Genomic DNA, 16617 nt, shown 5'->3' on the forward strand with positions numbered 1-16617 from the left:
AAAGACGGGCTAGTGAAAGAGAAATAGAGCTCAATAACAGGTTTGCAGAGTTGGAAAATGAAGAAGGGGCTCAGCAGGTAGTCACTGAAGGTGGAAGGACAAGGAAAAAGAGAAGAGTGGCTAGTCCTATAGGAAAAGGAGAAGAGTCAATGGAGACTACACCAAATATGAGCCCCAGGAGGATACAGGATGGGTTAAAGAGGATTACAAGGGAGAAAAGGAATGGAGAATGGCACCGTCACCAGGAAAAGGCAGGTCTATGTGACCGGGGACTCTTTACTGAGAAGAAGAACAGGCATTAGCATTGAGAGGGAAAAAAACGAAGTAAGAAATGATACAGTAACCAGAGCTGATCCAGAGAATAGAAGGGTATGATGTCTTCCAGCTGCTAAAATATGGGATGTAGACCTGAGGTTGAAAACGATCCTAAAGGGAGCGGGAAAGAATCCCCTAATTATCCTTCATGTGGGAACAAATGATACAGCTAGATTCTCGCTGGAAAGTATTAAGGGAGACTATGCTAGGCTGGGAAAGACGCTTAAGGAAATCGAGGCTCAGGTAATCTTTAGTGGGATTCTGCCTGTTCCTAGAGAAGGGCAACAAAGGTGTGACAAGATTATGACTATCAACAGATGGCTTAGGCAATGGTGCTATAAGGATGGCTTTGGGATGTATTGCCACTACTGAGAGGCATTCATGGACAGTTCTCTCAGGATGGACTTCATCTGAGTAGGGAAGGAAATAGACTTCTAGGATGGAGACTGGCACAACTGATTAAGAGAGCTTTAAACTAGGAATTTGGGGGAGATGGTTGGGAGATATCCAGGTAATCTGCACACCGGATTTTAGCATTGAGAGGGAAAAAAACGAAGTAAGAAATGATACAGTCGTGGGTAGGAGAATTTATATAAGGAGGAAGGGCAATGTGGGTGCCAGTCTAATAGGTTATACTGGCTTTAGATTGACCGTGCCTAATAGGGTACAGAATGTGAGCGAGGCCAAACAGCAAAAATTAAGATGTTTGTACACCAATGCGAGGAGCCTAGGTAACAAAATGGAGGAACTAGAGCTACTGGAGCAGGAAGTGAAACCAGATATTATGGGGATAACAGAAACATGGTGGAACAGTAGTCATGACTGGACTATAGGTATTGAAGGGTATGTGCTGTTTAGGAAAGACCGAAATAAAGGTAAAGGTGGTGGAGTAGCATTGTATATCAATGATGAGGTAGAATGTAAAGAAATAAGAAGCGATGGAATGGATAAGACAGAGTCCATCTGGGCAAAAATTACATTGGGGAAGAAAACTATTAGAGCCTCCCCTGGGATAGTGCTTGGGGTGTGCTATAGACCGCTGGGATCTAATTTGGATATGGATAGAGCCCTTTTAAATGTTTTTAATAAAGTAAATACTAATGGAAACTGCATGATCATGGGAGACTAACTTCCCAGATATAGACTGGAGGACGAGTGCTAGCAATAATAATAGGGCTCAAAATTTTCCTAGATGCTGATGGATTCCTTCATCAAGTAGTTGCTGAACCGACTAGAGGGGATGCCATTTTAGATTTGGTTTTGGTGAGTAGTGAGGACCTCATAGAAGAAATGGTTGTAGGGGATAATCTTGGTTCAAGTGATCATCAGCTAATTCAGTTCAAACCGAACGGAAGGATTAACAAAAATAAATCTGCAACTAGGGTTTTTGATTTCAAAAGGGCTGACTTTCAAAAATTAAGGAAATTAGTTAGGGAAGTGGATTGGACTGAAGAACTTATGGATCTAAAGGTAGAGGCGGCTTGGGATTACTTTAAAATCAAAGCTGCAGAAGCTATCGGAAGCCTGCATCCCAAGAAAGAGGAAAAAATTCATAGGCAGGCGTTGTAGACAAAGCATCTCAGAAAGGTGATTAAGAAAAAGCAGAAAGCATATAGGGAGTGGAAGATGGGAGGGATCAGCAAGGAAAGCTACCTTATTGATGTCAGAACACGTAGGGATAAAGTGAGACAGGCTAAAAGTCAAGTAGAGTTGGACTTTGCAAAGGGAATTAAAACCAATAGTAAAAGGTTCTCTAGCCATATAAATAAGAAAAACAAAAAGAAGAAGTGGGACCGCTAATCACTGAAGATGGAGTGGAGGTCAAGGATAATCTAGGCATGGCCCAATATGTAAACAAATACTTTGCCTCAGTCTTTTATAAGGCTAAAGAGGATCTTAGGGATAATGGTAGTAGGACAAATGGGAATGAGGATATGGAGGTAGATATTACCATATCTGAGATAGAAGCGAAACTCAAACAACTTAATGGGACTAAATCGGGGGGCCCAGATAATCTTCATCCAAGAATATTAAAGGAATTGGCACCCGAAATTGCAAGCCCATTAGCAAGAATTTTTAATGAATCTGTAAACTCAGGGGTTGTACCATATGATTGGAGAATTGCTAACATAGTTCCTATTTTTAAGAAAGGGAAAAAAAAGTGATCCGGGTAACTAAAGGCCTGTTAGTTTGACATCTGTAGTATGCAAGGTCTTGGAAAAAATTTTGAAGGAGAAAGTAGTTAAGGACATTGAGGTCAATGGTAAATGGGACAAAATACAACATGGTTTTACAAAAGGTAGATCGTGCCAAACCAACCTGATCTCCTTCTTTGAGAAAGTAACAGATTTTTTAGACAAAGGAAACGCAGTGGATCTAATTTACCTAGATTTCAGTAAGGCGTTTGATACCGTGCCACATGGGGAATTAGTTAAATTGGAAAAGATGGGGATCAATATGAAAATCGAAAGGTAGATAAGGAATTGGTTAAAGGGGAGACTACAACAGGTCCTACTGAAAGGCGAACTGTCAGGCTGGAGGGAGATTACCAGTGGAGTTCCTCAAGGATCAGTTTTGGGACCAATCTTATTTCATCTTTTTATTACTGATCTTGGCACAAAAAGTGGGAGTGTGCTAATAAAGTTTGCAGATGATACAAAGCTGGGAGGTATTGCCAATTTAGAGAAGGACCGGGATATCATACAGGAGGATCTGGATGACCTTGTAAACTGGAGTAATAGTAATAGGATGAAATTTAATAGTGAAAAGTGTAAGGTTATGCATTTAGGGATTAACAAGAATTTTAGTTATAAGCTGGGGACGCATCAATTAGAAATAACGGGGTAGGAGAAGGACCTTGGAGTATTGGTTGATCATAGGATGACTAGGAGCCGCCAATATGATATGGCCGTGAAAAAAGCTAATGCGGTCTTGGGATGCAACAGGAGAGGTATTTCAGTAGAGATAAGGAGGTTTTAGTACCGTTTTACATGGCACTGGTGAGACCTCACCTGGAATACTGTGTGTAGTTCTGGTCTCCCATGTTTAAGAAGAATGAATTCAAACTGGAACAGGTACAGAGAAGGGCTACTAGGATGATCCGAGGAATGGAAAACTTGTCTTATGAAAGGAGACTCAAGGAGCTTGGCTTGTTTAGCCTAACTAAAAGAAGGTTAAGGGGAGATATGATTGCTCTCTATAAATATATCAGAGAGATAAATACCGGAGAGGGAGAGGAATTATTTAAGTTCAGTACCAATGTGGACACAAGAACAAATGGATATAAACTGGTCATTGGGAAGTTTAGACGTGAAATTAGACGAAGGTTTCTAACCATCAGAGGAGTGAAGTTTTGGAATAGCCTTCCAAGGGAAGCAGTGGGGGCAAAAGATCTATCTGGCTTTAAGATTAAATTCGGTAAGTTTATGGAGTAGATGGTATGATGGAATAACATGATTTTGGTAATTAACTGATCTTTAAATATTCATGGTAAATAGGCCTAATGGCCTGTGATGGGATGTTAGATAGGGTGAGATCTGAGTTACCCAGGAAAGAATTTTCTGTAGTATCTGGCTGGTGAATCTTGCCCATATGCTCAGGATTTAGCTGATTGCCATATTTGGGGTCGGGAAGGAATTTTCCTCCAGGACAGATTGGAAGAGGTCCTGGAGGTTTTTCGCCTTCCTCTGTAGCATGGGGCACGGGTCACTTGCTGGTGGAGTCTCTGCTCCTTGAAGTCTTTAAACCATGATTTGAGGACTTCAATAGCTCAGACATAGGTGAGAGGTTTTTTGCAGGAGTGAGTAGGTGAGATTCTGTGGCCTGCATTGTGCAGGAGGTCAGACTAGATGATCATAATGGTCCCTTCTGACCTTAGTGTCTATGAATCTAAGAGATTCTCAAAGTTTTTCCCAAGTGAGGCCCTATTAGTCGAGATTGACCACCTCTCTCCAATTCACAATCACACAGACCACTTCCATTACAATTCACTATCACGTGACATCCACGTATCAACTATAACAATTGTTTACATGGAAGAGTAACATTTGAAAAGTACCACTTTTTAGCTGTCTTAAATGCAAGGTAGCAGGTAAAAACAAGGAAAAGGCAGCACCACGTCACCAGCCAGCTGTCTGTGCGCTTCACAGACTACAGTTTGGGAACCTTACGGAGCATTCATAGGAGAGATGCCAAGGACTGAACAGGCTATGGCGCCACAAGCAAGGCAAACATATTGTCACTGTTATACTTATTCAGTGGTTATTTAGACTGGAGCGTTGCCTTTTATCAGTGCTAAACAACATTCTATCCAAATTGCATTTTCTGTATTTCTTGCCCTCATGTTCTATATGTGTCACTAAGGATTTGTGACAAGAGGTTCTCTGATACTAAGTTTGTCCATTCCTGAATACCTAACTCTGTTTATGACAATCTAAAGCAACTGAAGATCATGAAGTCAAATGAACGAGAAACAAAAGAACACATGGACTCTTAAGGAGATCCTGTCAATCAAGATATCCCTAGAAATAAAAAAATATATAAAAAAAGAACAAGATATAATATAAGCAGAACTGTTCTAAAATGAATATTTCTTCAATTCTTGCCATAAGATGTCATTAGCTGTGATTCTTAATGCCAATGAAAGCTGCCCGCATAGGAAGAGCCTATATTATCATATTTGCATTACATAAATGTGGCACTAATGTTATATTAGTTTTACCAAAGAATCATCAGCGTAGAAGATTTGAGTCTAGTTTACTTCATACCTGAATTCTTTGGTGCTTCCGAGGGCTGGTGAAGCAGACAAACTGCGAGTCTTAGCCCGACCCCGGATAGGGTTAGTACAGCTCCACTCATCATCATCATGACATGCTGAGCAATGAAAAGCAGATTCAGTGCTCTCATCATCTTTACTGATGCAAAGGTTTTCTTGTTCTGCCTCCATGGTGGAAGTAAAGGAACTTCAGCTGGGGGAAATACAGCTTCCTTTGGGGAAAGAAAAAGTAAGATTTTACTTTATTTCAAATTTTGGAGAGTAACAAACCACAAATTAAATGGACACTATCTAAGTTCATAGACCTAGAACATGACACACACTTTTCAAGCTATTCTTGAAGAGATTCCCACCCTCCTGGCAATTTCAGTGCTCTGCTAAGTCACAAGAAAGAAATTGGCAGAAGGATGGAGGAACCAATTGAAGTGCATGTGTGTTAATGATGCCAGTTACCTGGGTTGTTTAGGGCCACTTTGGGCTGCAATTTTAAAATAGGATTGTAATGGTCTTAAAGAATTGGTAGCCACTTTCTGTTATAAAAGGAGTACTGGACAAAAGCCAAAAGTCATTTTTAGAAGTAACATCAAAATCTGAAATTACTGTCGTATACCTGGATTCATCCTCATCAGGTAAGCGGGACAGAGGGGCATTCTTAAGTTGCACTGTACAATACACTTGGTCTTAAGAGCATTTTTAGTAACTGTGAATCCAGACAAGGGGGAACAGGACATCAAATTATGCAGTCCAATACTTTGTTTCTACCAAAGCAACTTTATTAGCTTGATATCTCTATGACCAACAACAAAGCTGTGGACCAAATGAACAAGAACTAAAAAATTCAGTTAAGCGGTTCCAGAATAGTGAACTACAGTGGAAGGAATGGACCTCCTAAGTAAAAAAATGAAAACGTTTTGAGAGAATTTGGATATTTTACTGAAATTATAACAAAACTATTTGAGCAAATAAATTTGTTAGTCTCTAAGGTGCCACAAGTACTCCTGTTCTTTTTGCAGATACAGACTAACACGGCTGCGATTCTGAAACCTATAACAAAACTGGATTAGTTTGGGATCTATTATTCTTGTTGCTCCCATCACTTCCAGCAATGTAACTTCAGGCACAGTTCCCATCTGAGACTAGGCAACTGGCAGAATGTCAGGAACAGCACTGCAATGGACCTGAAAAAGGCACTCTTTAAGTGGACTTTCTTCCTTAAAACCCTATTTGGAGAAGATGTGGCCCTGCCAGGCTCACAAGTCTCAAGTCTGAGCATATAGTTTTACACTGGGTAGATTTCTAGCCTTTAAAAAACAAACAAACAAACAAACAAACAAACACCACCACGAATTTCATGAAGACAAAACTAGCTTTGATGCCAACTCTACTCAACACAAGAAGTATGAAAGAATCCTGCATTGCCAGGGAAACAAATAGATGAAATGATTTACTAGGTCTTTCCCACCTTAAAAATCCGAGAGTCTACATGAGTGTACCAATCTGTTAACAGAACTTCCTACTGAAAGTCTACTACATCATCAATATATATTTTTAATCAGATATGGTAGATAGAGTTACATACGAATATCTGCTGTACATAAAACATTCTATACTTCCTCCTTAGAGGATGCAAGATAATAATGGAACAAGCCATTTTAAGTCTCATTTTAAGTTCTTGAAATGTTTACTTTCCCCACAAATGTTAAGAATCAACATTTGTGCAGATTCTTATTCATATCTGAATATAACTGAAATATATAAATAATCCTTGTATATATATAAACAGCAAACAAATTTCAGTTTAAAAAGGAAACCTAATCTAAGGATAAACAGTCATTACAATACTTAAGCTTGGATTAATATTTTAAACTTTAATAAGCTCAACAGAAAATACAAAGTTATCTTGCTATAATATTTGCAGAATTGCACTTTTACTACTGCACCTCCTTTTGAACAAATTTCCTAATACATACTGTGAAGAATGTGATAGTATGGCATATCAATTAGGAAAGACTGATAAACAAGGAAACGGTAAGCATTAGTCTTACCGGTTACCCTTCCCTAACCATTAACCCCCAGTCCCGCACTGGCCAAGGCAGCAGGAGCACCTCTCCCTTTAATCAGTTAACCAGTTAAACTATATAATTTTAATCATTTAAACAGTTAACTTTTTAAATGATATTTACATCCCTATGGTAAACAAATATGCTAATAGTAATTTGCTGTGCCGATCCCAGGATATTAGAGAAACAAGGTGAGTGACCTAATATCTTTCACCAACACAAGTTGGTCCAATAAGACAAGCTTTCGAGCTTACACAGAGCTCTTCTTTGGGTCTAGGAAAGCTACTCAAAGTATATTTTCATCCAATTTGTCTTTCTAACAATAGTAATGATACTTTACCATCCTATAGCACAGTGGTCTCCAACCTTTTTAAGCACAAGATCACTTTTTGAATTTAAGTGCAACCCAGGATCTACCTCAAAGAAAATGTAGAAACAACAGTAAACCCAAATGCTCTTGCCCCGCCCCTTCTGAGGCCCCACCCACTCCATCCCCCCTGCCTCTGTCCCTTGCTCTCCCCCACCCTCACTCACTTTCACTGGGCTGAGACAGGGAATTGGGGTGTGGGAGGGGGTGCAGGCTCTGGGCTGAGGGGTTTGGAGTGTGGGAGGGGCTCCGGGCTGAGGCTAGGGCAAGGGATTGGGGTGCAGGAGAGGGCTCAGGGCTGGGGCAGGGGTGCAGGCTCTGGGCGGGAGTCTGAGTGTAGGGGGGCTCCAGCCGGGCATCGCTTACCTCAGGCACCTTCCGGGCGGCAGCACAGCAGGGCTAAGGCAGGCTCCCTGCCTGCCCTGGCCCCACACTGCTCCCAGAAATGGCCAGCACATCCTTGCATCCACGGGGGGGAGGAGGGCAAGGGTCTCTGCGCACTGCCCGAGCACCGACTCCACAGCTCCCATTGGCTGGGAGCTGCGGGGGACAGTGCCTGCAGGCAAGGGCAGCAATTGGAGTCCCCTGCCCCCCCAGGGACATGCTGGCTGCTTCTGGGAGCTGTGTGTGGAGCCCACTGGCCCTGCTTACCTCAGGCGGCTCCCGAGCGACAGCACAGCGGGGCTAAGGTAGACTCCCTGCCTGGCTCCGTGCTGCTCCCAGAAGTGGCCGGCATGTCTGGCAGCAGCTCCTGGGGGAGTGCATTTAGGCTCCCCGCACTGCCTCTATCCACAGGCACTGCCCCCACAGCTCCCATGGGTGGCTATTCCCCGTTCCCAGCCAATGGGAGCTGCAGGGGCAGTGCCTGCAGGTGAGGGCAGCATGCGGAGACCCCATCTCCCTCTGCTCCTGGAGCAGCTGCCGGACATACCAGCCGCTTCTGGGAGTGGCGTGGGGCCAGGGCATACAGGGAGCATGCCTTAGCCCTACTATGCCGCTGAACTGTTAGCAGCCGATCTTCCGGTTTGGTTGCAGGAGGGTTGGCATGACAACCCTAGATCAAGACTTAGACAGACTATCAGAGGCTCCATGATCGACTGGTAGATCGTGATCTACCAGCTGGTGACTACAGCTGTAGTACTTTGAAACAACTGGAAAGTTGCCTTACAAAATACTAAGCCTCACAGCACCCTATTTTAAGATACAGACATTGCCTCTAGCATGGGATACTGTTTCAAAACTATCGCTGGTTCATTACTGATTCAAATGGAAATGCCACCTACTGAATCACCAACCACCACTTCCTTCATTCCTGACATGAATTACATCCCCATTCCAAAAGGACATGATTACAAAAATAGATATAATTTAGTGACATGCATTAGTTATCAATTTATAATGTCTTTCACTTTTCAAGATACAAATGTTTAGTGGCTCAGTCACCTATGAACTTGAGTTTGGAAATATTCATTTCAACATACTTTTGACTTTCCTAATATCTAGGAATTTCAGAAGAGGGGCCTGGCTTTCAGACAGACTAATGTGCATGCCAGTTATTTGATTTGTACACACCATTTGTACACAATTACTGTGATCATGCATCAATAATATAGAAATTAATTACTTTTTGACATGGAAAATTATGCATGTAAGCTCATTTGTATTAACTTTGTACCACGGTTTTATACAATTTCTCAAAAGGAGTACTAGCTTCTTCTGAACTAATCATAAAATACAATTAACTTAAAAATGATCTAAGTTTAAGAAAATAAACCAATTTAAATATCAGATATTAAATGCCTAAAATAAAATACGAAAGGAGTATTTCAACATATTAGTATTGTAAATGTGATGCACTGAAAAACCCCTTATTCAGTTTATTTGGGTCCATTCATCACCTTTTAAAGTAAAAGTAGTTATTATTCTTCAAAGATTCATTTGTTTGTCACAGGTTTAGTGACACCAAACATCTGTTTTGATATAATCCTGGACTATATTCTGAATTATGTAAAATAACCTTCCCAGAGCAAATGCCAGGAAGTTTCCATTTTAAATTTTACCTTATGACTTGCATATAAAGTGTAACCAAGATTATATTTCATATTAGATGCTCACCAAGAAAGCACTACAGAAAGTCCGAAAAACAGAATTCTATTTCTGTCTATGCCTAGTGCTGCTTTAGAAGTATATGTGAACCCAGTACACTGCATCTATGAATCAACTTAACATTTTAAGACAATCCAATGCCTCAACTCCCCCTCTACTTCTACCTCTTTGGTCTTTAAGGAATTATTGGTCTAGTATCAGTAAGTCTTGGAAGTGGATTCCTGTGTTCTTCTAAGCTAATATCAGCCAAACCTGGAGTAACTATAGCAAGTTAAGTGTCTATAGTGCCAAGTGACCAATATGACAGGTTTCAGAGTAGCAGCTGTGTTAGTCTGTATTCGCAAAAAGAAAAAGGAGTACTTGTGGCACCTTAGAGACTAACAAATTTATTAGAGCATAAGCTTTCGTGAGCTACAGCTCACTTCATCGGATGCATTACCAATATGTTTCATTTCTTATGCGTAGCAAAAGCCAAATACTGGTGACAATTCATTAGCAATTAAAATGACAATCATCCAGGAAGTCTATTTTTTAATTAATGTGAAATTGTTTTTATGATTGTTATGCAGCATTCCTAGTGATTTTGCCAGGGTGCTTTATAAATAAATTTATTATTAATTACTGAGTATTTATTTTGGCAGCTTGAATACTGTATCATTAGTAAGATCCATTCATTCTAACGTAAGTGCTCAATTCTTATATTAATTCAGCTAAAAAAGCATCAGGTAATGATATGTCAAGTTTTCACAGCTATTTCATTGTAACATTATCAAAGGGAAAAAAAGTCTGAACTTTTAAATTTAGAATTATTTATTTTTTGTATCATCATAGTGCCTAGGAGACCCAGTTAAGGGTCAGAACATCTTATGCTAAGTGCTGTACAAATACAGAACATAAAAACAAAAAACAAAAAAATTCCAGAAATTGTAAACTCTTTGGATTAGGGACTAAGTAAAAAGACAAGAAATTGATACAGATGGGGGAGAACAAGGAAACAATGAGACAGTATTGGTCAACATGATAAGCAGTTTCTCAGCACAACAGCAGCTTAATCGCTCTCAAGTGTTTTATAGGCATCTTGGCAAAGTTCTCCTTTGAGGAGATTTTGAAGGAGGACAATTAATTAGTTTTGCAGATGTTTATGGGTCACTCCTCCCAAACGTAAGGGAAAAATCATGAAGGTGCCTGTTAGAAAATTCAACAAGTGGGCAATGAAGGCTAGCATCTTTGGCCCATCATATGAGATGGTTGACATCTCAATACCGAACCAGGGATAATAGGTAAGGTGGGGATACACCAGGGGTGGGCAAATTTTTGGCCCAAGGGCCACGTCTGGGTGGGGAAACTGTATGCAGGGCCATGAATGTAGGGCTGGGGCATGGAAGGGGTGCAGTGTGCAGGAAGGGGGCTCAGGACAGGGTGTTGGGGCGCAGGAGTGGGTGTAGCAGGGGGCTCAAGGCAGGGTGTTGGGGGGCTCAGATGCAGGAGGGCTTCAGGGTGCGGGCTTCAGCCCAGCTCTGCTTACCTCAAGCGGCTCCGGGGTGGGAGTGGCGCGCAGCGGGACTAAGGCAGGCTCTGTGCCTGCCCTGGCCCCGTGCCACTCCTGGAAGTGGCCAGCATGTCCGGCAGTGGCTCCTAGGGGTGGGGTGTGGCAGGCAGCTCCACCATGCGCTGCCCTCGCCTGTGGGTACCACCCCCAAAGCTTGCATTGGCCACAGTTCCCTATTCCCGGCCAATGGGAGCTGCGGGGGGCGATGCCTGCAGGCGAGGGCAGAGCCCTCTGCGCTTCCCCACCCAAGGGCCATAGGGACGTGGTGCCGGCCACTTCCAGGAGCGACGCGGGGCCAAGGCAGCCTGGAGCTGGACTGAAAGGCCTGATGTGCTGGATCCGGCCCGTGAGCCATAGTTTGCCCTCTCCAGGACAATTGTGCTGCTATATCAAACCCTTCATATTGTGTTTACAAAACCTAATGCGGTATATATGGGTGTTTGCCTCATTAATACTTTAGAAAGGAAATCAAAATGAAATTAGATCAAGAATTGTACAACAGCCTTCATACATATATCATATCAAACATACATTTTTATTAGATGACCAGAAATCGTATTGGACATTCAGATCACACCATTTGACCTGTTACACATCTATTATTGTTATTACTGATTTACTGTAATTCTCATAAGGGTAAGAAGACCATTACATTCAGAAATCATTATCTTAGCTTCCTTTTCTATTAATTTGCATTTTGCCTCTTCCGTGTCATTTATTCAGTAACTCAAGGAGTCCTCCTTACCAAGAAGCCAGTCAAATGGAGGATGGTTATAGAATTTCTAACTCTTCTATTTCCAGTGAAAAACAGAAAGCATCACTGTCAAGAGTCAAAAATACCCAAGTAGAAACTTTTCTGCAGCAGCCCTCCTCCCCAAGATCATCTGTGCAACACTTCAAGTCACATTCTAGCTGTCCTGTTTCTCTTCCTCTTTAATGTAGAGCAAATATAACTAGATTGCAAGGCCCAGAACAAAACCAAAATTCCCAGCAACTTCCCCAACAGTTCAACCATCAGAAGGTGTGGTTTGATTAAAAAAAAAAAAAGAAGCCATGTTATTAACCAGCTGAGGATTCCTTCGTATGACAAGGTACAATTCAGGCCAGAGGGGGTTATTCTATCTGTTGAGTAGTCTCTTTTTCTGCACCTAGACTCTGAAGCCACATCTGTGTGTTTCCATCCCCACAGCGCAGATTTAAGAATGATTATTCTTGGTTCACAGGAACTGAGAGAATGTTATTGTCAGTGTGCTTCTTAGACACCACTTGAGACCATCTATGGCTTTGCTAAGGAAACCTGCACTGAAACTAGTTACGCCAGAAGGTACCCTCTATGCAAGATATATATGCACAAACCACATGCCAGCTGGTCAACTGTTTAAGGACCTGTACCAATGAAGCCACATTTGATACACACAGTTAATGAACATTGGAGTGGCACATGGTACATCCACAGTGCTTCAAGAACCACCAAAAAGACCCAATCATCATCTTTAGGCTTGGATTGATTATTTTTTTATTGGTAAATGTTGGTAAACATCACTATCACCACATGCTAACAAAAATATTGACATTTTAAATTTTAAATATTGTAATTGAAATTTACAGATAAGCAAAGTACGACAATATGCTGCTTGAGAAGACAAAAGATTGATTTAAGGCCATTTAACATATATATTTTGATATGTTGACAATTTATGTCTTAATTATAAAGCTTTATTTTTGTGGATCTCAGTGCGTACTGCCATTAAATTAGTACTCTCGTTACCTCCTGCCCATTGTCTGGCCACCCCATAACTTCGCATAACTGTGAAAATTTAAACTAATAAAAGTGGAAAAAAAAGTCTTAAACACTGACATCCATCAAAATGATTAAAAAAAAAAAAAGAAAGAAAGTAACACTGAATTCTGCCAGGCTTCATCATAGAGACCAGTTGTGTGCCTAGCATCCTCCTGCAGGGCACTGCACGGCTGATGCCACCACACCTCCAGCCATCCTGCGGGCACAACGAAAGCTGCTGCCCCAGCATGCTCAGCTCCCCCAGGGCAGGCCCTTTACCGTGAGACACGGACATCCCCCTTCAGGAGGGGACAACACCGGGCACCCCCACTCCCCAATTGGGAAAGTTACACACCAAGTGCTTGAGCCTGCCCCACAACATCCCACCCAGGGGCAGCAGCTGCTGCCCATAAGGAGGCACCACAGCAAGCCTGGCACCCTGGCTTTGCTACCTCCTAAGAGCAGATCCTTCCCCGCTGCCAGCCTGCCAGCCACGAGGACACCCCCTCCCCCGCGCCGCGCCGCGCCGCGCCGCGCCGCTCCATTCCATTCCCCCTCCCCCCGCTCGCCTCGCGCCGCCGTCCCCCGCTCACCGCGCTGCGAGCTCTTCCCCTCAGAGGCCCGCGTGCCGGAACCGGGGGTATTGGCGGCGGCTACTCCCGTCCGGTGAGTGCGGCCGAGCACCCCGGCGCGCCTCCATAGTCCTCCCTAGTTCCTCCGCCTCCTCACGAGACTTAGCCGCAGCCGGGCCCGGAGCCGACGGCGGGGGAGGGAGGAGGGAAGAGAGATGAGACGACAGCCCTGCGCATGCGCGAGACCGCCGCGGCTTGCCGTCCGGAAGGAGGCGGTAAGAGCGGCTGGGTTGCGTACGCGAGGGTCGGCTCGGAGTCCGGAGCGCGGGGGCTGAGAGGGGAGAATCGCGCTCATGCGCATGCGCCAGCCCTCCCACGCCACCGAGAGGGGAGCGGGGCAAAGGCGGCGAGCATCGACGCGCATGCGTGGGGCGCGGCTGGCTGATCGCTGAGGCGATCCGCCCGTCTGGGTGCCTCATTTTCTGGCTGCTTCGGGGGGGGAGCGGAAGCTGCGCCGCGCTGCGCGCAAGCGGAGGGGCCGCCAATGCCGAGTCCAGTGGGTTTGCTCCATTGCAAGCGCCAGGCGGCCAGAGTGTGCTGGGACAGTGGGGAGCGAGGATCGAGCTCCTTGGGGCCAGTGCGCTCCACCGTTTTGCACCATTGGACCCCCGCCACCCACCTAGTCACCGTGTTACACATGCTGAGTGTTGCCAATTCCAGGCACTCCTGAACCATGAGTTAGGGATAAACACCCCCCGCCACCCCCCCCACCAGAGTGGCTTAAAAAAACATGATTTAAAATTAAAAAAATATTAATTTTAGGGTTATTTTATTTCCCCTAATTTCAGAGCTTCGGTCATGTTTTCAAACATGAGAACTAGAAACTTTTCCCTTTTTTAAAACCAAAGCTGAGATTTCCATCTCATCACTAGACTGTAGACCGTGAGAGCTGGGGCTGTGGGGAAAACAGCAGACTTGTGGTAAAAGTGCAAGAGTTGATAACACCGTTAATGCTGAAAAAACATTTCATTTGTATTACTAAAGCTGTACTGTGCTAATCACTGTACAAACATTTAAGGAAGAGACACCCTAGTCCAAAAGAGTTTACAACTAAAGTTTAAGATGAGAGGCATATTGTATTTATCAGAACATCCCCCAAAAGAATCTAGCAATTCTGCAAATCTCCAGTTCAGTGGATTCCTCCCCTCCAGCCCAAAACTTCACATATTTAACTACAATGATACTTGGTCACCTTTTTAGAAATCATGCTAATTGTTTGTGCTCCTTCCTACTACCTTTTATCTGATGCTTGCAAAGTACTTTATAAATCTTCGCTATGCCTCATAAAACCACTGTGAGGTGGATGTGACGTTGCACTCCATATGTTTTATGGAAATATGCTTATGAATATGACATAACTGGAATATGCTTTACATTAAATATCCCTTGTACAGTGTTATTAGAAAGCTTGTAATCTACTAAGAGTATTCATCCTATTTGTTGCATGTATTATTTCTATATCTGAGTTAGGAGAATAAGATATAAACTTGTATCACTGATGTCTAACATATTAAGGGGAGGCCATTAAGGTGCTCAGAAACACTCAATTATAAATGGCCTTAGTTACTTGAAAGTCTTTCTGCGTACGTGTGGGCCAGCCCATGGGGAACAGAGACGAGGGATCTTACAGTGATGTTGACCATGTCACCTTGATAATGAAATCCATCTTAAATCTTGTACTTTTCCATTAGAAGGAGGGGGTGGGGACCTAGAGAGAGACAAAAGATTCCCGCCTTGTGTCAAGCTATGAAAGGGGGTGGAGCAGACAAAAGGAGCAGCCAGTCATGAGAAAAAGCCTGCTTACCATGTGAGATGTCTGCTGGAACTAACAAGGACTATACCAGGGGAAAGGATTGGGCCCAGATTAGGAAGGAGTCTAGTCTGTGAAAGAAGCTTATTGGAACATCTTTGAGGGTGAGATATTACCTGTAATCAGGTTCTTAATGTATTAGGCTTAGACTTGCATGTTTTGTTTTATTTTGCTTTGTGACTTACTTTGTCCTGGCTGTTATTACTTGAAACCACTTAAATCCTACTTCTTATACTTAATACAATCACTTTTGTTTATTAATAAACCCAGAGTAAGTGATTAATAGCTGGGGGAGCAAACAGCTGTGCATATCTCTCTATCAGAGTTTAGAGGGCAGACAATTTCTGAATTTACCCGGTATAAGCTTTATACAGAGTAAAACAGATTTATTTGGGGTTTGGATCCCATTGGGAGCTGGGTGTCTGGGTGCTGGAGACATGTAACCTGCTGAGCTGTTTTTAGTTAAAGTCTGCAGCTTTAGGGGCATGGCCCAGACCCTGGGTCCGGTGCAGCACACTAGCCTGTCTGGCTCAACAAGGCAGGATTCTGGAGTCCCAGCTGGCAAGGACAAATGGGCTCAGAGGTAATTCTGCACATCAGGTGACAGTCCCAAAGGGATCTCTAGACTGAACCCATCACCATCGGGAATAGTCAGTATCTCCCAGCAACAGCAATGAAAGGTGTTGTACAATCTTTAGCAATTACTTCAAGTCAATGGCAGAGCTGGGAGTAGAATCTGTGATTTCTGATTCCCCATCCCTGCAATCATCATTTGACCTGGAAAAAAATTCATTCCGGTATTTATGTGACATGACAGTGTATAACCATATGCAACTCAAAATCGTGTTTTCACTGTGTGATGCCATACAGGGCATGGACAGTGACTAATGCAGTTTAATTTCAAAGCAGTTATCCAGCGCTATTTTGATTCTCTGTGATCATCTCAAATCCCTGAACTTTGAAACTTTATGGAATCCAGCATGCTGCAGCAGCAGGATACATTTGCTTCAGGAAGCAGGACTCTATCATGCATTCCCTGTTGCCTTCACCATGCCTGTCTATCCAGTTCCAGTCCACCCTGGAGTTTTTCAAAATCTTCCATCAACCTTCTCCCCTGCATCTCATATCAACTTACTCCATCCCCAACCAGTTGCAGCCTCCTTTATATCCCCATGTTATGTCTTCAGATAGTAGAAAGAGGTTCTCTTTTATTTCTGCTGCCCC

The 16617-nt window shown here is 43.1% G+C and overlaps 1 protein-coding gene across 1 annotated transcript in view; it reads right to left on the reverse strand.

The window, feature by feature from the left end:
• Window positions 1-13890, reverse strand: part of NADK (NAD kinase) — a 40405-nt gene extending 26515 nt beyond the window's left edge. The window contains exons 1-2 of the mRNA XM_038377140.2: window positions 13545-13890; window positions 5082-5301 (exon numbers count right to left, since the gene is read on the reverse strand). Of these exons, the coding sequence (XP_038233068.1) occupies window positions 5082-5260 (179 nt within the window). The 5' untranslated portion in view covers window positions 5261-5301; window positions 13545-13890. The remainder of the gene's footprint in view (window positions 1-5081; window positions 5302-13544) is intronic.
• Window positions 13891-16617: the final 2727 nt, after the last annotated feature.

This window comes from Dermochelys coriacea, chromosome 18 (genome assembly GCF_009764565.3).
Source record: "Dermochelys coriacea isolate rDerCor1 chromosome 18, rDerCor1.pri.v4, whole genome shotgun sequence".
NCBI lineage: Eukaryota > Metazoa > Chordata > Testudines > Dermochelyidae > Dermochelys > Dermochelys coriacea.